General features: G+C 42.4%; 1 protein-coding gene across 6 annotated transcripts in view; it reads right to left on the bottom strand.

The window, feature by feature from the left end:
* THSD7B (thrombospondin type 1 domain containing 7B) overlaps window positions 1-22,538 on the bottom strand; it is a 330,826-nt gene that overhangs the window by 160,608 nt on the left and 147,680 nt on the right. For all 6 annotated transcript variants that reach the window (XR_012588260.1, XM_074594199.1, XM_074594198.1 and 3 more), the window contains one exon: window positions 21,380-21,577. Coding sequence is in view for 5 of the 6 variants with exons in the window: in XM_074594199.1 (XP_074450300.1) it covers window positions 21,380-21,577 (198 nt within the window). In the remaining variant the exon portion in view is untranslated. The remainder of the gene's footprint in view (window positions 1-21,379; window positions 21,578-22,538) is intronic.

The following is a 22,538-nucleotide window of genomic DNA, read 5'->3' as shown; positions in this document are numbered from 1 at the left end:
AGTCTGCAATTGAATCTCTACAAAAAGAGGATCAATGCAAAAGAAAATGAAAACAGTAAATTAAAATTAGATTTATGCCAACTACTTAAAACTAAGTGCTCATTTAGAAGCAGTTAACACAGCAATGTGCTGTAGTTCAGATACAGAGTCTGGCCTAATCCCATAAAGCAACTCTGAGAGCTTCCACGGTCTTCCACGAAACGCTCAGAATTTGCAGAACCGAATACTAGGCTATTTTTATTTTTATTATTACTACTAACAGCAGTAGTTTCTTTCCCAATTTTGTCTCTAATTGATCCACAAAACACAGAACACAGTGGTATTAAGATGTCCTATTCGATAGCTTTAAAAAAAAAAAATAAACCCACAATCACAATAAAGAAGAAAATTCTCCCAGTAACATAGATGATCATCGGTCAAGGGTCTAAACGAATGACTGAAATCTGTTCTTGACAAAAGCGCTGCAAATTGCAAACCATGATCTTTGGTTACCAAGTACAATTTCTTAGCGTGCACGCCAGTTTTGCCAAGTATCAACTCCGCATCTAAACTGCATAAGGCATTCTTCAGATGGGTTAAGTTACTTCTGGCTAACGTAGCCTGACCTACGCTTGAACCATTTTTACATAATAAAGTTGTGAATTTCAGAAGGTGTGTTTAATTTCCACTGTATTTTGCATAGATCATTTAGCGCTTAAAGTGGGGATAAATCAAATGTAGGAAACACAATATTAATAATATTTTCTGCGTGCTTCCACTTTGCCCATGAGGTGGAACTTTAATTCCATCGTTAATAACGATGCCTGCATTTTCAGTCGGCCGTGCATCATTCCTCTAGTGCCATTTAAAGTGCATTTGGTCTCTAAACTGCTCCGCCCTCTGGAACTGGTTCACTGATTATATCGTAACAGCCGCCTCAGCCTGCTTACAACTCGGCTACGACGGCATCGACAGAGGCATTTAAAAGCAGGAATCACTCATGATGACCTAAAACGTGGAAGGCTTATTTAGAAAAGTTTTCTGTTATTTTCTGTCTCCGGAAAGCGCACACAGATTTAAAGTTCGCAGTTGTTCTTTGGGGAAAAAAAAAAAAAAAAAAAAAAATTAAAAATCTATCACTTTTTCCCTTATTCAGAATCCAGAATGTCTCAGAATGATTAAAAAAAAAAAAAAAGTAAAAAAAAATCTAAAAGCTAGCATCTGTGACTACACTTTTTACTGGGGCAGGGAGGGGGGGAAAACCAACATCGTTTCCAACGAGGATTTCCAAGAGGAAAAGTCTCCCCATAAGCAGCGAAGGACCTTAGTTTTGCGTACTGTAATTAAAAGGTGACAAATAACAGATTTGCTAGTGAATCAGAAAAAGACAGACTGATGTGCAATACTCCTCAGAAGCCTTGAGACGCAACTTTGCCCGGAGCTTGCTCTCGATGTTGCTGGTCCGGCCAAGGCGGCAGGCTCCCCTTCCCCTTGTCACGGCTCATGAAACCATTTCTCATGAAGCGCTCGCTCTTTCTCTGGGGTTCGGATGGAGACGGATACTGCTGCTCCAATGGTTGCACACCAAGGTGAAGCATCCTCGCGGCGTTGGCCAGCTTTATCATCCGGACCTGGGAAATGGGGTGTTGCCAGCAGAGCAGCATCTGCCCGGAGAGGAACACGGCATCCCCAGGAGGTCTCTGCGCGGTGGGGTACGCTGACCCTCCACCTCCGCGTCCCTCCAGAGTTTGAACACACGGACGGGGTTTGGCCATGGCAGCCAAGTTTGGATTCTGGCACAGCCCGAGCCGGGCCATTGTTATCAAACAAGACTCTGCCCCCCTTCCTTAAAAGCAAAATAAGGCGCATATGTACCTGCAGCTTCCAATTTTTTTCCAAATGGAGTGGGGAAGCTAAAACCTGAAGGCTGTATTAAAAACACTAAGAACGGCCATTGCCCATGCTTTGGTCGTGTCCTCAGGTACACCAGAAAGACAAGAGAGGAAGATGACAGAGGACAAAGTAAAGGGATGGTAAGTGGAGAAAACACAGGGGAAGGGAAGATCATTATCTTTGATATCAGAATTTCATCAAGCTGGGGCTTTCTCGGAGATGCCGAAGCCGGGACCGTGTGCTGAGCTGGCAGTTCAGACAAACGGTGTTCGCCAAGTTCATAGGCACCCGCGCCAGCAGCTGCCCTCCCGCGCTGACCCGCTCCTTACTTGCTCCAAAGCAGGAAAAAAAAAAAAAAAAAAAAAAAAGGGCCTGGATAGATACCAACCAGTCATTCCCTAACAGGTTTTCCAGCTCCTGTTGGAGAACTACTATTTTAACTTTGCTGCTAGATTAAAGGAAAACAGAGAATCAGGAAACGAAATAAAATGAATGCCCCCCCCCAGCCCCTTTTTAAACACCCCGAAGTGTCAAGGTTGTCAGGAGGCATTTGAACGCACTTTTCAAATATAAGAGCTGAGAGAGAAAAACTGGAGAATATCTGGATAAAATTTGGTTTTCTACCACTAAATTTCTTTGTGTGAAAAAAGCAATAACCTCTCCGCAACTTAGAAAATATTTCTGTTCTGATTATTCAGCTATTAAAATGGGAAAGTGTCATTTTATGACAATTGCTTTCGGCAGGAGATATTTTACACTTATATTCTCAAGGAATATGCACATAAGGAAGAACAATATTAAAACCTTCAGCGTTAATCTGTATTTTCAAAGCTAAGCACATTTTGACAAACTTTCTAATAGACACTGTTCAAAATTCATAACATATATGACCATGATTACATTACTCTAATTTATTTTTTCTCCTCTCATGCGCAGCAATAAAATTTTACCTTTGAACTTATATTTATTATAACTTTTACTCTACGGAGGGCATGCAGGCACAGAAATATAATAAAGCTCGGCTAATTCCATACATTATTGAAATCCTAACACTGAAAATGGTATCTTACTGTCTTCATGCATACTTAAAATTTCAATTCAAAACCCATTTCATTAAAAGGGCTGGTTAAGCAACAGCATATGCTTATTTTAAGTTTGTGGATTAATGTAGCAGAATTATATTTTATATATTCAGAAAAAAGTAGGTAATACTAGTGGTTTGTTTAGGTGTTGTAAGCAAAAGCTTGATAGATGCTAAATAATTGAGTGCTCCATCCATCAGACACCTAAGCATTGTAAAACTGTAGGGAAGGGAAGTGCCGGAGAATAACCTTTGCTTATCCACGGGCTGACGTTAACTGGGTCTAATTCCAGTGGTAAAAATTCCATTGACTTCACCAAACTGGGAAGTGTAGAGCTATGGAAGAATAGCTTCAAATGAAATGAAGCACAAGCAGGTGAGAGAAGAGAAGGAATTTAGACCATGAAGATCAGGGGTCACCACATAACACCAACGACACCTGGTCAACGAAAACATCACGCCTGGCATACAAGACGAATTCTGTCCGTCTCTTAACTTGGTTGATACGCTACTAAATGATACGGCAATCCAAGTCAGCAAGGGAGCAGCTCATGCAATCAAATACATGACAAAGTGCAAAAGTTGACTGAAACTGCAAGCATAATATCGGCACAACCTCCCTTCTCTTCACAAAGGTCACCTCGCAATTAGCTCCAGCTTCATTGATTAGCAGCTGAGATAACGGCCGCTCACACGCACCTCGGAGTCATTGGGAAAAAAGACAAGGGGACGACTTTCTGCATGCAATGTCCTCATCGCATTTCTGATAATTGTTCAATCGTAGATAAGGTACAAATAGTGAAAAAGCAGCAGAACAGACTACTCCAAAAATGCAACGGAACCAGCTTAACAACCTTTACGTTTGGCACTGAGGCATCAAAAATGATAGCTATTTTTACTGCTGTAATTCCATGGCTGGGAGTCAGAAGAATTGCATTTTTCTTCCCTGTTCCATGATGTTTGATGCCTCCTCATGCCATAGGAACAGATCACCGCACCGCAGCCAGCTTGTGGAACGTCCGCAGGACCAAACACCTGAGCACTTGAAGACACGCTGCCAGAAATGGTCCAAACCGGGCTCCGAAACCCAGCACAGGGTCTGTCACCCCCATCCTCCTGACGGCAGACTATGCCAGCTTGACTTCCACGGGCATCCATACAATCACACCAGGGGAGTTTGGAAACTCAACAGCCGTGACTGCTGTCAGCCCCTGACTTGGGCTCCTCTAATTGCAAACCTCTGAGGTGCACCAACCTCGTGATCCTTCCAGAGCATCTAGAAGGTTCCCACCACATCTATGTCCCTAACACAGGCCTACAGGCCACCGCTGAGGACTAAGCCTGAGACTTTCATATCAAGTGAACTGCAGTAAAAATCCTCTCCCTGCCAGTCAGCAGCGGTCGGATACATCCTCCCGAGCTGGCTGCAAGAGAGAAATGCAAGGGAATAAATACACTGACCCAATTAAGCTTTTTGACCACAAAATACCAGACCAGGCTGGGGAAACCTGTGAGGGCCATATTTTAACTCCAGCACAGAGATGTTATTAAGTTGCCACACTGGAGGATTTCCCAGAGTTTAGTAGGACTCAGCGCATGGTATCAAGCTCTTGCAGGCTCAGTCGATCAAATTTAGGCTACTTCTGTGCCATGGCAAGCCCAGACGGGACAAGGCAAACCTCATCTTCGCTTGAGTTCCCAGCAACAAGCAGCGAGGCAGGGACCAGTTTACCGTAGCGGGCTATGATGTTGTCTCCTACATTATGGTGAACTTTCAAGATCAGCTATCCCAGCTGCAGAGCCTGAATTTAACAAAATCCCTCAGAAATTTGGTCCCGACCACGTTTGGTTTAGAAAGGAACGCTCACTTGTTAGAAAGTAAGGGGAAAGGTTTTCCTTTGCAACTAGGTAAACAGAGCAAGCTGTCTACCTGCTCTCAAGCAGTTAGTTGAAATGTATTCCACTGCAGATTTTAAAGTCACCTCACTGGCAACGTAACCTCCCGACATATTGAAAACCAGCAGAAGTGTTGAATTAATACACATACGCTAACAAGTGCTCCTACAACCACCAATGTTTAATGTAGTTTTTCACCGGCTGACACCCCACCCCACGCCTGCTACCTGGTTTCCAAGCCTTGAGACAGGGGAAGAACTAGAGGGAAACGGCTGTAAAGCAGGGAACCGCAGAAAAGCAGTCAGAGGGAAGAGTCTCCGGAGAAATCCCGGAGCAGAACACCATCAGAAGAGGCAAGGCAGATAATGTTAACATCTGGACTGGGATGGAAGAGGGAGAGAAGGGAGTTAAGGTGGGCACCAGGGAAGTCTGCCTCTATATTCAGGAATCGCGGGGCTACCTTTCGGTGATGTGTAGAACACTTCCCAGCAATATATGATGTTACCGCTTATGTGCTGTGTATAGAAAGAGATGCAAACAAAATGAGTTTTCAGAGAGCGTGTAATACTGGCTGACTGCACCGGATAAGTTATTACGTACCAACCGACTGCTGGAAAAAGGAACTTTTACACACCTTTGGGGTCTTACCCATATATCTTAATGTTCTGGACCATGACAAATGATTGGATAACAACTCTTACTCCCCTTGTCACCATCCATCTTCTTAGGAGGCTTATTTCTTCAAATCCTGATGATGAACCTCTGTAGTCACTTATCTGAGCAGCGAAAATTTATTGCCTTTACTAGAAAATGAAATTCTCCTCCAGGAGAACTGCAATGGACACAAAAGGGCAAATTCCCACCCTGGAGTACGTGGAATCTTTTTTTTCTCTTCAGCGGGAACTATATACATTTATCCCACGTCAGAATTTGGACCAAAGGGTTATCTCCTGTGTTAATAAGAATGGCTGATTTCCAATTAAATAAGCTTACCGATTGGAGAGATGCCCTAATGAGAGAAAAGGATGAGGCCCCACACTAATCCTGCTTTCAGTGCACATATTTAGCAGGGCTGCCAAAGCAGAGTCTCCAAAATACTTACTAATTACATTGGACTGCCTCCAGCCCCTGTCGCTGGCAGGGAACGGGCAAAGTTTGCAAGGAACCAAGCCACTGAGTTCAAAGATGATATTATTATTTTGGGAAAGCCTTGAAGGAGTCAAGAGACAAGAGGACTGTGGAATAAAGTGCTGTGGGGCTGATTTGGACAGAAAATGCTGCTGTAGCCCGTGGCCTTCATGAGCAGCTGTATAAAAATATTCTGGCACAGCTGGGAGCAGCTCCCCAATGGAAAGATGCAAAAGTGCAGACTAGCACTAACTCTGCGGCACTCATGTTGGACATGCTGTCTCCAGCAGTTACTGGAACCTGTAGCAGAGACCGAAGTATAAAAAGAAGAAAAACCGTAGGGCAGAAGTCTATGAGTTCAGCTGAAAGAATCCATATGTGCCGCCTTTTCTTGTGTCTTCAATGGCAAGAGTTGGTACCCCAAGAGTGGTTGTTCCCAACGCAGGGAGAGCCCAAACTAACACCAAAGGACAGCCGAGGGATCCAAACGTACATCACTGAAGAAAATCAACTTTCTGCTTTTGTCTGGTCCACTATGAGAATTAGCGAATCTGTGCAAGGCACATGTGACCCTCAGAAAAAGCAGTACTAAGAACAGTCTTTCCAGACTTCGTATCAAGTTGCACAGTCAGCCATTAATTAGCTCGGAGTTAAAAACCTCCATTCCAGCTCCACAGTACAAGAAGGGCTGAAAGAACTGCAGGTGCCCAGAGTGACACCATAAATATTGATCACAGCCCTTGTTCCACTTCATTAGCCATGAAGCGAGCAATGGTCCTCAAGGGAGAGGAAACGGCAGATTCAATTTTAATCAAACGGCCATACTAAAATGCAAACCTCGTGGAATATTATTTTAATTATTGCTCTTTACTCATGCCAATTGCAGCCTATTAAAAAAAATAAAAAAATTAAAATAAAAAAAAAAAAAGAGAGAGATGTTTCTGGACAGAGAGCCAAAACCTTCAGCTGCCAGCGAGGTGCAACTACGCTACGCGAAGCAGCCCTCTGTAACGACACCCAAGTGAGCTCTGCAACCAGAAAAAGCAGTTTTCCAGCCCAGCACCTCACCCTGGGCTCGTTAGAACCACAGTTCATTAACCAGCCCAAACTTCGTGCTACCGCAGCTATAGTGTTTCCGAGATACAAACTGGTCTCTGGCAATGAAGGGGCCATACAGACGTATTAGCTTATTCAGACCGACCCACGTAGTACAGTACATAAACCCTAGACCATTTAACCTTCAAAATATATGTCTGGGAACGTTGCCAGTGAATATTTGAAAGGGATTACAGGAAATGTATTAGTTGTCACTGAAAATGAAAATATGGATTTCAAATGAAACTCTATACAAGGGGGAGTTTTTCCCCCCAAATCCGTTAGTCTAGCAGCCGTGCTGAACGAAGGGAAAATTGTACAGCTAGCTCAGACTACAGAGGGCAAGCTGATGTACTTTTAAAGCTACATTTTTATCTACCGAAATAAAACATTTTACTTTTTTGTTTTTCTACTTTAATCAGAATAGAACCTCATTAAATGACAGTGTGTGAAAAGAACATATAAACTAGAAAGAAAATATAAAAACTTTCTGAATAAATTAATGTTTATTGCTTTTAGACTTTGATATTCTGGTCTTTACTACTTAAATGCAGTTTAAATGTATTACTTGCCACGGCCTTCGCGTTAAACCCAGTAAGTCTGCAATTTGCGATAAAATTCCTTATCTCTCCCTTTCTGAACCTACGCAAAGATCCAAGGTTAATTTGCAGATAATATGACTTCGTGAAATAATTATCTTAGTCTATAGTACTTAAAACAGCTACATTCAAGAAAGGTATTTTTAAAAATGAAGCTGGCACGGCTGCGGGATGGAGGCTGCTCCTCCCCGGCACGCATCCCCACGCCGCAGCATCTCCAGTAGGGTGCAGAGTCTGGGTACCCCGAGCCTGGAGCAGCCGCCCAAGGGTCCTGCTTGCCCGGGAGGCAGGACGGGGATGCTCCGTGCCCAGGGCAGAGACCTCCCTGCAGTGGGGAGGGAAGGGGATCCGTCCCCGTGCAACCTTGCCCTCCAAAGCCCCCAAACGCCAACAGCAAGGCAGCCTGCCTTCCTCTTCGCAACCCCAGCGCTTGCTGAAAAATTGCTCTCTTGAGCCAGTCTTTCTCATCCTGCTAATTTTTTCCAAAACCTCCTCCTATCAAACTATACAAATATATTCATTTAGTAAACATCCCATTAACCAGGTCAGCATACAGTATTCACAACTTATTACAGAGCAGCACCACATCAGTCACAGAAGCAATTATGCAATTGTAAAGCAGACAACTCACTTTAATCTTAATATGGGGCTGGGGATGTACACGCCAATGTTCATTCACACGACTCATTCATTTCCAAGTATTGTACACCATTTGTTTCACCCTCCCTTACGCAGCACTCTCATGTATTTTGATTTGTAAGCTTTGTGGACTGTCAGAAAATATGAGCTCAGTGCTTCACCCTTCACATAAGGGATTTTGTTACTGAATTTAAAGTTGTTTCTAAGCTTCTGTCACCCAGGTGAGGGAAGAAGCCGGGCTAGATATTCAGAATCAAGACGTAAATACGCGTTTATCTCATACAAAAGCAGAAAGAAAAAAAAAAAATCCTTCCAGAACTATTTAAAATAGGTGGTGGTGGAGAATAGAAATCAGAGCTAAGATTATGGGATGCTATAGTTACAACAGGGGGAAAAAAAAGTGGCTTTTAAAATCGCAGCTTTATTTGAAGGCATGCATTTATTTAAACATCTTGGGAAAACAGGCTGCCATATAATATTAATAAACAAGAATAAGCTCTGTCAACCACATGCAGTACCACAGACATTTTGAAGACCTAAATAAATAACGTATCAGAAAACCTGGCCTAGCCTGAATTAATGCTGTGGAATTATTTTCCTGGGATTTAAGTCATATATAGCATTAAAAGTAAAGGCCTTAAGATACTCATTGATAGGCAAGAAAGTGCTGTCTTTAGATCTATGCATGCCCAGGGAGCACTCTGCTAAATTTACAGTCTCAGAGAGTTTCCAAGAGAGTTACCAAATCAGTCAGCTTTATTTGTAAACACCACAAAAAAGAACAAAACACCCTCTTGGCTCCAGTCTCCTTTGACACAGCACTAAGCATTCAACAAAACAGTGCTGACTTTGTATGAAACTTGGGAAATCTGGTGAAACTAGGGGGGAAACTCTTGCTATTTTAAATTTAATGGGAATTTTGCATCTGGTAATAAGGAATGGAATTTGAATTTACAAGATCATCTTGGTTTCTACAATGTATTATGGGCAGCCAAGACCCATCTCCCACCTGCTGCAAGGACGGATGGAGCCACTTCTATAGAATTGCCCAAGACTCTATTGTTATGTTCTTGAGGACTTACCAGTCCTGCTGGGTCATCGCATTTTCACTACAAAAAAAGACCTGGTATTTTATACCTCTTGCACAATTGGCGGTAATGAATGGAAACAACCCCCAAATCAGGGACAGACTTAGGTGCAGTGCCACAGGAGATGTGGCAAGGGAGCGCAGGTAGACCTCACGCCACCTGAAAGTGACTTTGTCCCTCCAGCAAAGCACCCTGGGTTCATCCAGTCCCAGCAAACTCCCTACTCGCTTGCTAGGGGCAGGTAAATATTCTCGCTTCTTCCAGAAAAGTCACATTTCAAACTACATCCGTCTCCCACTGGACGCAGTGCCTGAATCCCCATGGACACCACCAGCCACAGGACCAAGCCAGGAAATAACTTTGTGTGATTATTTTTCCCTCCTCTGTGATATGAAAGGAAAAAGCACTGCTTTCTGCTTGCGTAGCTGCTGACCCAGTCCACATGGACGTGTTGAATCGTTCATCTTGCTTCTCCTTCTTTCCTCTTGCTGGGCTTGGTAATTACTGGGTCAACGTGAGGGTTCATTGGTAGTGGCACCATCAGGCAAGCGATGGCAAAATATAGACCACAGCTGCCAGAAAGGAACTGAACAAATTCATGCTTACAGTCCGATTCCCGCATCGCCACAGGAATTTTTAAATAACACATCTGTTTTAAGCACTGTGGTAAAAGGATACACTAAACTCATACAGCATGGGAAGACAAGGCGTCAAAATTGGAAAATGCATCCCAACAATACAGGATGATTCAGTTTCTAAAGAAACTCCACCTCATATATATGTTCTCTTCAAAAGCTCTGCTCTGACATTTGCAAACTGCCTGAAGATAAGAACTGAACAGGCTGTTTATTTAAAAAAGGAACTATGAAATATCTTACCCCGTTACTTGTTTAACTCTTCTAAACAAAGGCAGTACCTAATTTGAGACAATTACAAACCCGCTTCATACCGACAGAAAGAAAAACACCGAACAATGGAATTTTAAATTGTTTTCAATCTCCTCGAAGAGCTAATCTTTCGCGATTCACTAATTCACATTCACTCCAGCGTTTCACAAAAGCTACCATTTATTAAATATGAGATTCAATTCACAGATAAACAAATGCGATAATGTAACCTACACTTAAAGTAATAGCTTGGCTTCAAAGTTTAGGGGGAATTAGGAGTTTTCCCTTTTTATGGCTGCTCTTAGCATTATTTCTTGTCACAACTTCAGAGCCCAAGTCCTGTAATCGAGGGCCTCTGAACTCGTGTTTCCAGACAAGCCAGGATCTGTGTGAGGATCGAATCCCGTCCCACAGAGCGCCCGGAATTCAGTGGGAAATCTGCCAAGAGGAGGATGTTAAAGAGCATTTAGGAGCCGCATCCCAGGGTCGTTTTCCCTGCTCTGCAATTTCTCTAGCATTTCACCACACGTTCTCTTTCCATTACGGCCACCTGACTAATCACAAATTGCTGCCTAATGAAGAGCACTGGCATTACAATACTTAATTAGAATTAAGAGGAAGATTTACTTTAAAAACCTGACAGACCAATATGCTCCAGAGCCAATCTCGGTAGTGCAGAACTAGCCCAAAGTTTCCATGTCCTGAATTCTTAATTAAAAGTTTGTCAAAACTTCTTATTTTAAAGAGGGGAACCTTCCCCTCCAGCATCCATTAACCCCAAAACAAGTGACTAAATTTGTTTTTAATCAGCTCTACTTCATAAACGGCTTGATAAAAAGCAACTCAAAGAAAGGCCAACACTTATCTTTAATTTCCACTCAACAGCCTTCAAAACTACTGTATAAAGGTGGCTCTCACAATCATTCCCGTCCAGCACCCAATGTGCAGCACCGAAGGAATTTCAGCTTCAGAAAAAGCCTTCTGTAGGGCCACCCAGCAGGAAAGGATTAAATTACAGAAAAAAAAAAAAAAAAAAAAAAACAAAAAAAAAACCAAGCCCTTCTTTTTTCCTCCACTACAAGGGCTGTGGTCAGAGATCAATGTGAGAAGCTCTCGGTTGAAGTTAGGGTCAAATTATTCCCTTACAGAAACCTCAGGAGAAAGTGCCTGCTGACCCCCCAGCCCGGCACGCAACCAGAGCCCGGGTGCAGCTCCTTCACCTCGGCCGAGACACAGGGAGCACGACGACCTCCCGGCTCCGGGCTGCTCCCAGCCTTCCCTCTACCCTGACTTCTCCTCTCCTCTCCTCTCCCCGCACTCCAAACCCCCGTGCAGGGAGAGATGGAGGGAACCCCCCCAGTTTATATCTTTTATTATTATCTGATGGCAATAAATTCCTAGGTACTACCTCAGACCGAACTTAAATTGGCTGATTTCGAAACATTTTTTTTCTTTCGTGAGTTACATGGTACGAGTTGGATGCCAGCCCACTAAACCTCACATACAGAATGCAATAAAATACAACCGGTCATTTCTTTACCCTAACGATCTTCTGTTTAATTTAAAGCCTTTATACTGTTTTCGGTATTTCTCTTGGGGGAAAAAAAAAAAAAAAGTCTTGGCTAAAATAATTTTGAACTGAGAATTGGGCAATTTTCTGTCTATTAAGAATTAGAAAAATATAAAATGCATTAAAAACTGTTTTCTGGCTTGTTTTAGGCTGGAAATCAGGATATGCCATTGTGCTGTTTATCCATCTGCTGAACACCAGAAAGTTTTGAAACCATTTATTAACATAAACGTAATATGACAGAGGGGTTGGTCCCTTAAAGATTCAAATGCCTACTGGAAGTAGCAGCTGAACATTGGAGAAAATCACAAACTATTGCCAAAAAACCAGTACCAAAAAGGAGCGCTAAATAGTGAAAAGAATCGTCGGTTTGCACAGAAATTCATTTGAGGGCATTCGGCACCAACCACAAGCACATGCTTAGCTCACCTGGCACAGAAAAACTATTTCACAGGTAGCTGTAATACCTTATACTGACAAGCACAGGGAGGATGAAAGCTGGCTATATCCCTAATCAACTCCGCTGGTATCTGTCTGCCAACTACACCGAGCCACCATCACCACTGGATACCGATTATAGCTGCCTTCTGGATGACTGACACAAATCACGCCACCAGCATTTGAAAAAGCACAGCCACAGATCAGCTGGAAATCATGCAACATATCTGCACTCAAAGGTAAAGAAAATTAGTCAAAGCGTGTTTGAGTTGGTCTCCTAGATTCAAACCCAAACCCTTCCGGCTTTCCAGCGTCAGGTATTTCAGCTTGTATTTTCGCACAACATGCCTGACTCTAAGACACAGATATGTACACAAATGTAGCTACTACAAGAATTGCTTATAGACTTTTGAGTTTCTATCTCCATGGCTTGTGGGCCACACGTTTGCTATGATCTTGAATGAAGTAAAAGTGTTACAGTGTGACTAAGCAAAGAAAGCTCTTATTTTTCAGCAACTTACCCTAATATTAACCTAAAGCTGATCTTCTGTTTCTGTTGCAGAAGACATCAATTTCAGCAGAGGATACAAAGACAGTAAATTCACTTGAATTCATGCTGGTTCTGGGCTTAGATTGTCAGTGCACCACTCCTAGAGCAGGTCACACTCTGCATTTTGTCTTTTTAAATGCTTCCAGTAGGAGACATTAGATATTTGGCCTGGTACCAGCTGCTGCGAGGTAAGGCTTGATGAAGGTAACTACATCCACTCCACCTGGCTCATAAACAGCCAGCCTGCTCAAAGAGCACATCAGTCTTCACGACTACAAAAAAAAAAACGGTCTTAAATCCATTGAACAAACCACACACCATTCTTAAAGATTCCTGAAGCACTTGTAATGCTCATCAGCCTTGCTACTGCAATATGCTACCACTGTGCTTCTACCGCAATATACTCCTTCCACCACGGCTGCAAAACGGGAAGGATAGATCCTGTCTAATTACCAGAAAGCTCTGCATGTTGCCTTTAAGGATTTGTGTTTCTAACAGTCAAGAAAACATACTGGTTTGGGATCAACAGCTCCATCGACGGGGTATGGTGGGGTACGCTCACCAACTAAGAGGAGGAACGAGCCACATGGTGCAGAAGGCTGAGCCCCACAACAGGAATTGAACTGGCAGGCTTAGAAGAGCTCGTACCTGTTTAATTTTATTGATCGTATGTGCAGGTGTGTTGATCAACTGGATAATTTTACCGTTCCCTGCAAAATAATTCCAAATCTTACAGCTGTAAAGTCGTCTCACCTCCAGTTTGCATTTACATGAACAGTCCGTAATGTACACATACTAATCACGCCCTCCTCAGGCAAAGCTCCCCCTGCGAGTTCTGTCCTGCTAACGCTGACAGCACGCAAATTTGTCCAAAGCAGTATATAAGTCCGTCTTTTTGAACCTCGATGACTTAAGAAGCCAAGACAAAACAGTTCCTAATCCATTGACGGAGCTATTTAACTTTTAGCTACACGTCATTCTCTCATTCACTGCGTGTCACTGGAAGCGCACTCTCCAGCCCTCTCCGTAAGTCAAAGCCCTCACGGGTTCACTCCGCAGACAGGCAGATCGGGGAAAAAGCATCACTGAAGAAAAACTGATGTTCCTTAGTCTGTGTATTAAGGTCAGATTAAAGACAGGCGCATTTCCAAATGAACTTGAAAACAAGTATTTTAATTTTCCAAACAGAACTTCTTCTAGTTTGCAAAAGTTTCAGTTTCTAAAATACAGAATGATCAGAAGTTGAGCTTATGCTACTCACACAGGAGAAACCAAACCTGGACGTACCTTTGGACACGGTGTTGCGTCACTAGACACAGTGCATCAATGGAGATTTAAGATCTCATTCTGATGTGTCAGAAAGAATTTATTTAAAACTTACTTTCAAGAAATTGAACTCAGTAAATCTGTTCTCTGAGAGATTAAACAGAATTTGCAAATTCATTCCTTATCATTAATCCATTACAAGATGAAAAATCAAGAATTGTCCCCAGGTAAGAACCTGGCTTTGCTGAGATTTCTGTTGAAACAGAACTTCCCAAAAAGCTGCTAGCTCCATGCCCTCAACCGGGAGTAAAACCAGACCACAGTCTCTCCTGGCAGCCCCTTCCTTCTGGCGGCTTCTCGCGGAGGCGCTGGGGATGCTCCTGCCCCTCGCGCCGCTGCGCAGGGAGCGGAGCACACAGCTGCCTCTGCGAACAACCCTTCTCCGGGACCACAGGACACGCCATGATTGAACCGCGAGCACAGGCAGGTGACTGAGCACACCGATATTAATATTCTAACCCCAAAGAGTCTTCAGCTTCCGTACGTGCAGAGCTTCACTGTCAAGCTCTGGCAGAACATAATATTGGATCTTAAAATAACACTGCTTTGATTACCTTACTTCCCTTTACTCTGCGCTTGAATTCCAACAGGATTTCAGTGTCTGCTCTGTCAATAGAGCTGTGTGAATAATGGATTTCTGTTTGGGCACTGAACCAGAAAAAAAAAAAAAAAGAAAAAGAGAAAAAAAAGGAAAAGGAAATAAAAACTCTGTAACTGTTTTAAGTAGACTGAAGAGAGACTGGGAGAGGATTCAGGAAAAAAGTATTTTCAAGATAAGGCAAAATGTTTGTTTAAGCTGAAAGGAATATTTTGCTTTTATATTAACAACCTCTTTTAAAAATATTTTGATTTTTTAATTTTGTTAAAGGTTTGGCCCAGTTCATCTACAAAAAAGCAAACATTAATCATGTAATCTAAGAAAAGCTGAAAGAAAACATTTCGACACTCTGAAACTGTTCTCTCATTTTACAAATAAAACTGTCAGATAGAACAGAAACTTGGGAATAGGTGTAATTAAATCCAAACTTGTACTTTTTCAGTGAACTTATTAACACTATAAACCAAAAACCCTCTTGTCTTCTCCGCAAGTGCCATGTTCTAGATACCGACTGCCTGGAACCAAAGAGATCGCACGGAAAAATAACACTGCTGTGCTGAAATGACTCTTCCCAGTAGTGCCAGAACAGCAGCAGTAGAATAAAGGTTTTCTGCTCAAAAGCAGAAGCAGCAACAGGCTGAAACGTTTGGTGAACACCCTTCTTTTGTGGGTTTCTTTTATTCACCGCCCCCTGCAAATAAACATGCCCTGGGGTTTGGGTTTTGGGGGGTTTCCTTTTTGGGGGAGTAGAGAAGAAATTCATGTTAGTACAAAGAAAAAAAAAGGAAAAAGGAAGAAGAAAAACATTGGGTTTGATCATCTGCCATAACACTGCTGAAATGAGGACGATTGACTTTTTATTCCACAAGGATTTATGTTGGCACAGCCCCGTGCGTCCAGCAGCCCCGAGGCTCAATGAGCCCGGGCTCGGGCGACGGGTGCTGCACCCATCAGGCAACTCACGCAGCTTGAGGCCAGCAGCTCATTCCACTGAGAATACTGAAAGACAACACCTTCCCACCGTGAGAGCCATGACAGTAGGATTGCAGCATGTTACACTTCTAAGCTACCGTGTTGGCAGATGGTCTGTAGCAGCGTGGTTGCCCCCTTGCAGCCGGGAGTCCCAGGACCTGCCAGGTATTATTCATTTATTAGAAACAGCTGGGAAGGACGTACAGAAACCTCCAAAGTGCCTGGGAGCACTGAGGTGAGGCTGAAGCTGCTGAAGAAGGTGGATTTGTCACACAGGTCCCAGGAATTGTCATTTGGGTGCTACGGAAAGGCGATAGTGGGTGCCTCCAGCACTGGGGCTCTGCTCCTGCACCTCCCTGTCGCTGCCCGGACGGCGTGTCAATAAGGAACCAATACATTCTCCGGCACGGTTATAAATACCGTCCTCAAAACAGGAAGGCAACCCAATTTTAATTCCCACTAAAACAAAGAAAGCCTGACACCCAAGCTGACAGTACAGAAAGGCAAATAGCAGCGCTGGAGCTTTGATTAGATTTGTTAACTAGGAGTAGAGTAAAACCCCCTGAATCCAGCAAAATCACATTACTTTTGCATTAAACCTTGTTGCCGATCTGATAATTTCTGATTAAAACAATGAAGCCTTTGGGTATAAATTATTTCATGTTTTTTATTATTTAGACGCTACGCTGTTCACTATCACAGAGAAATCGTCTTTGTTACTAATAGTTCTTCTGGTGGGAATCAGAACAAGCAGAAGCTAATTAATAAATGATGACATGGGAATTACGACAAAATGGATAGACGACTCGCGGGTATGAGTCTGAATAATAACATTTTACAATCCATTCAAGAGTGTTGCTAATAGGTGAGATTTAGCGTTGCCAGAAAATTTTATAAAATGTTTGAAAAATTAATGGTTACTTTTTTGAGTCATACTTGTTAGTTCATTAATTTATTGTTGTACTTCCTTTTACATCTGTTCTCAGGTTGTACTCCTCACCGTAATCACTGCTCTGTTCACAAGCTACGTGAGTATAACATGCTTTTCTAAAAACCACAGTTTGGTTCAACCTTTGTCTTGTTTCAACCTATTTTTCTATTACCAATGCAGCCTAAAATAGATACGGAAAATAACAATCAAAAAGGTTCCCAAATTCCTCCATCAGACTGAACCCAACAACACTGATGTGTTAAATCCAGTTGTATTTCTCAGCATCTAAATCAAAAGACTGGGAAACTACCTCTGAAGCACACCGACTCCTCTTTGGACTGAGCTGTGACCTGCCGACCCCCAGCCAAGTCCCGCTGTCCCACGTCACCTGCAGTTTTCTGCACGCCACGACATTGAACTCCCTTCGTCTCCCTGTACTCGCAGTGCCTGCACCCACCACAGAGACGTAAGCAGCAGCACACACGAAAGATTATTTTGGTCACTGTCTTCAAAAAACGAAACGCAATACATTTCTGGCTACCGGCCAATCGCATTTTAACACGCGAGAGTTTTGACCGCCTTCATGGTTTTGTATCTACCGAGCAGCAACACTTAAGGAGAATGAGCCAACAGAGAAGTTTGCAGAGAGTTACTTTCATCTAGTCGATGTGCAGTAATGTTCGTCGGTTCTAATCAAGACCGTCCAAATTCAAATGTCAAATGCTTACAACTACCCGATCAAGAATACATTACAAACAGATTATTCAGTTCCTTGTTGAACAACGTAAAACAAAAAATCTGAGAAAAATCACAAATAATTCTTGGGTTGCTTGTGAACACGAAAAAAAAAAAATTTTTCAAATAAATTCCTTATCTGAATTATAGATCCATGTACCCAGTGACACAGCTGCATAATCCGATTTTTTGTACCATCATCCATTTTCCTTTACTACTCTTTTGGCTTTGCAGACTTCTCCAGAAGTATCCGTTGTCCTTCACTAGCTAACTAAAAAACACTTTGCTGAAAACTTTTGCTTGGAAGAAGCAGGCAATATAGGTCTTTTCCCATTCTATGCATTACTTCACATGTTATTTAATTTCATTTGATTTATTACGCTACTGTCTTCTGATGCCCCAGAAGAGGCGCACTCAAGGGATATGGACCAGACACAAAGAGTTTCTCGCAAGCATCATATGCATGTTCAATAACTTATTTACAGACATTAGAGACACTACTAGGTGGGAGCAGACAGACACCTAACAATGACAAAGAAATGAGGTGATTACAGTCTTCTCATTCCTCCTCATCTATGCTAACTACTGCAAATTACGAACCATGGACTCCAGCCACTCCATGAAAAAATGCTGTGCATGGTATGTGCCCTATGGAGGCCCTTTCATTACGGACCCCCTCTATTAGCCTATTTAAGAAAAAAAAAAGTCATTTCTGTACCTCTAGACCAAGCGTAAGTAAGAGTGCTACATCACTGAAATTCATACAAGCCCTTAATATCTCTTTAGATATTGCTTTGACATGGAACTCTTCAGAGGAACCCTGCAAACCGGAGTCGGACCCATGTTTGACTTGGTCCTGAGTTGTTCAAGCTCCAGCTCAGGACAGCAGTAGTTCGTTACATCGCTCAGTACCAGAAAATCTTCTCACCAGAAATGTAAAAAAAAAAAAAGCCATTACAAGAGGCTCCCAAGGTGGGGTTTGAGTTGGAGGAAGAGGTTAGTTAGCTACTGCTCCCTGTTCCCCTCCCAAACAGGTTCCTTCCAACTCCCAGGTTCCCGGCTGGAACCAGGAACATGGAAGAGATGTAGCATGGGAGAAAGACACTGGGGAAACCAGAAGTGGGACAGAGAAGGGCTGACGCCTTGTTAACTTCACCCACTGTCTATCAATATATACCAGAGCCAAAGACACACCTCCAAGCTCCACACTGATGGAGTGAAGTTTAGGCCAACAGGATGCCACAGGCTCTGCTGGCAGCAGCAAAGTCCTCCGTCATGGGAAACAGGACTGAAAAACATGCCCACTTCCCTCCTGCTACAGTCAGTGTAATTAAAGCTCATTTTTGGCAAGGGAAAATGAAGTCTCCTCATGAAAAAGGCCTCAGGTCTCTGAGCCATGGCGAGCAGCACGTAAAGCCCCGCGTTGCACAGCAGAGCACGGGCTAGCGAGGGATACGGCACGTTCAGTCGAACTGTGGATGGAGGAAGAGGAGGAGACACAGCTACTTCTAAAGAGAAGTGAACTATCACACTGCAACACGAAGACAGCATCATGCCAAAAAGTCTGGCACTTATATGAAAATGAAGACGTCTTGCAGGCACGGATACACAGAAGACCCAAAGTACCCTAATCAACATACGCCAGGCCCAAATGAGCTGCTGTTAAGATGGTGATATATTGGATTTTGTCATTTAACAGGGTCCAAAACATGTATTTTTTTAATCCCGTTAGGCATTCAGTTGAAATACTGAGCAACAATGCCAGGCACGGATGACAGAACGACTGGATAAAAGACTGGATTTTAGGATACGGAGCTGAATTCCACAAAAGATGCTTAAGTAAATTAAAATACCAGCACATAATGCAGCTACCCAAAATGCTTTCATGAGGGCAGTTACTTGCACTGAATTTTGAACTGAATAATGGTATGCATTAGCACAGGCCTTATGCAATTTTACCTGTAATTGATATGTCTCACAGATTCATACAACTCCCTGCCGGCTTCCCGCTACCAACAAACCAACAATTCCAGGCAAAACACTTTATGCAACTCTGCTTTTACTTTTTTTTTTTTTTTTTTTGAACTTTTTTAACTCCAGCTTTTATCCAAGAAAATACATCACTTACTGCAATGGCAATCTAGTTAAGAGAACATTGCAGAAGGAAAAAAGCTTATAAACAAAGCAACTAATATTACTGGGTTGACACAAGAAGAAACAAATTGACTTTTTTTTTTTTTTTTTTCCAACTTTAAGGACTCTGCCAGTCCTATCCTACTGGATCAAAAATTCAGAAAAGCTTAAAAGTAGTATTAACCGGTGCTTCTCATCTGCCTGGAGATCTGGGTATTTCCTTGTGAAACCTTCTCAAAAAGAACTGGACAACGATCACGTCCAGTGACAACGTCTGCCTCAGTGTGGCGGGGCAGGAAGAATGTTCCAACTTTTTTTTTTCTTGGTGACTAGAACACGCTGAGAGTAATTGAAATGAAAAGGGTACTGCGAGACTTCCAATATCTTGTTGAACAATTAAGTGAAGAAGAGACACTTCAAAGGCATGGTTTCTTAAGGATCATAGTCAGAGAGAACAGTTTGATCAGAGATCAATGAGCATCTGCCATGTTATACGCTTTCCTTCCAAGTCACAAGTTGGTGCGTAAAAATGGATGTTGGCACAGCTTCAACAGCGTGAAGTACATGGAGCTCCTTTAGCACTACAAGACTCCATCTGCACGCGTCGCCGCAGGACCGGACCCACCGTTACGATCACACATCGGAAGAGACCAGTCAGACCAACCTCAGAGACAACTCACTGCTCTCCAGTACATTCTAGCTATGTCATTTTATAACAGCTGAAGATTATTGGGTTTTTGCCCCATTTTCACAAACGTACAAGAAAACCATGTATATTTTAAATATATTTCAGGAGAACTTGTGCTCTTCAGACAAAGCAGCCATCACTTCATTCTGTCAGATTCTAATGCCTCGTAAATGACACGCTATTTTTAACCACTTGCCAATTAACCCCTCTTGTTATCGACTTGGAATTGTTCCTGCGATTGGTATGAGTACCACGTAAAAGAAGAATTCTCCATTTCAGATATAACATCAGGCTCTAAAGTTCCACAATTTTGCCACTTTTGAGATGATAGCACAGTCTCGCTGTGACTAAGGACTGCAAAATCGTGCTCCACGTAATTGAATCTAAAGATCTGACAACACTGACCTTATCAAGAAATGAAACTTTTGGCTGAGGTTCAAACCAGGCACAAGAAATAAGCTCTTGCTGGTTGTTTGTAAACGTCATATAAAAATGTACTTATTCATTATTAACAACTTGTAAACCGAACACACTGCAGGTCTCAAACTGCTGCCAAGTGAAGTATTACCAGGACAATCATTTCATTTACATCTAATTCTTGTATTAATTTTGGCAGCACAGCTGAGCATCCCTTCTCATGATTTTAAGAGGGCTATCGTAATGAGATAAACATCCAGACCGCACGCTAAAAACTGAGGACAGAAGAAATGCTAAGGTTAATTTTGATTAAAATTAAGGTTAATTTAGGGAATGCCCACAGAGCTGCTGGCCTCAGTGACGGCCCTACTTTAGTCCAAGGTGTGTAAAAAAAAAAAAAAAAAAAAAAAGAATTCCACGGACGGAGAACCAGGCCATTGGTATCCCACTTTTGTCATGGCCTAGGGAGAACCAGGCCATTGGTATCCCACTTTTTTGGCCAGCGGTGACAACACATGACCAGACCTGGTGAGCCACCTCCTCTAGTATAAGACAGGATAGAAGGCTCCAAGCAAAATCCCAGGTAGTATCAGCACTAGGATTTTGTGAGCATCAGAGTCACCTGAATAAAGTGAACTCAGTGAGGAGCTATTGCAAATCATCGCAATTGCTCTGCAGCGTTTCAGAAGGAGGCACAAAAAAACCATGGGGCTTTTAAGACAACACCGTTACGCACCTTTCTTATTCTTGCACACAGCTTTCAGCATGCGGTTTCCAGGTCCACATTTTCCATGGTCAGTCACACATATTCCTTCCGAAACGATCCACTCGTAACACACCGGGTCTTCACAAGGAATAGATTCAATTAAATGCGGACAACCTGCCAGGGTGCCTACCGGCTCCACGATCACTTGCCTTTGTCTCATTCTAAAGCCTGGAAAAAGAGAAACCGAATTAACTGGACAAATGAAAAAAAAAAAATATTTATACCAATAATCTAGTAGCAAGAGGACTACACAGGTCATCTGGAACTGGGGGGTATAAAGACAAACGAGAGCACGACACTTACAAACTGAACTGACTGGGACAGCACTTGGCTGTACGTACCCAAACCTAATAGCGCGTAATGAATTCCAACAACCCACATTTTTCACATTTCTTTTTCCTTTTCATCAACATCAGATAGAAAAACACATGTCCAAATAGAGGAATTTGCCACTGATGCATATATTAATGTAATAACAACATTAAGATAAAAAGAGAAACAGTCAAGGAATTGAAGATATAAAGAACATCTATATTCTGCCTGGGAATCCACTAATGAAAAGACTTGTTTTGAGATACAGCAGAGCAGTTTACTAAGAAATTAGTATTCTGCTTTATGAAGGTGTAAGGATTTCTGATACATAATGCATGTCAGACCTCTTTGAAATGACATCCTATTAAATTGGAAGATTCAAATGTAAAGTGGAAGAAAAAGGTTACAGAAATAATGAAAGAATTGATTACATAATCTACCTCCTTCTGAATAAAACCAAAAATCACGTTGCTATATAAAATGCAGAACTAATACGCAAGTATCTTTCGGCGTGTTTTGTTATGTAAATGACACAGAATGCTAAGCAAGGCAGAAAAAAAATACGTGGTGGTCTTTCCTACAACAGCCTCCGATAAGGGGCAAATATACAGCATTAGTGGAGGCCACATGGAAATGCCCTGGCCATGAAACGGAAAATGAAAAGAAAAATAAAACATCCCAGAGACTATAACAGACCCAACTCCTACTGTTCTCAAACCAGCAAAAGGAAATCATTCAAAACAACTTAAAATGAAGTGGTTTTGCAAATCTTTATATTTTTTATTATTTCTTTTTTAATTTGAAAAATTCTGACCAG

The sequence above is a fragment of the Larus michahellis genome, chromosome 7, assembly GCF_964199755.1.
Source record: "Larus michahellis chromosome 7, bLarMic1.1, whole genome shotgun sequence".
NCBI lineage: Eukaryota > Metazoa > Chordata > Aves > Charadriiformes > Laridae > Larus > Larus michahellis.
The sequence above is the reverse complement of the archived record's forward strand: the minus strand, read 5'-3'. Positions and strand labels throughout refer to the sequence as shown.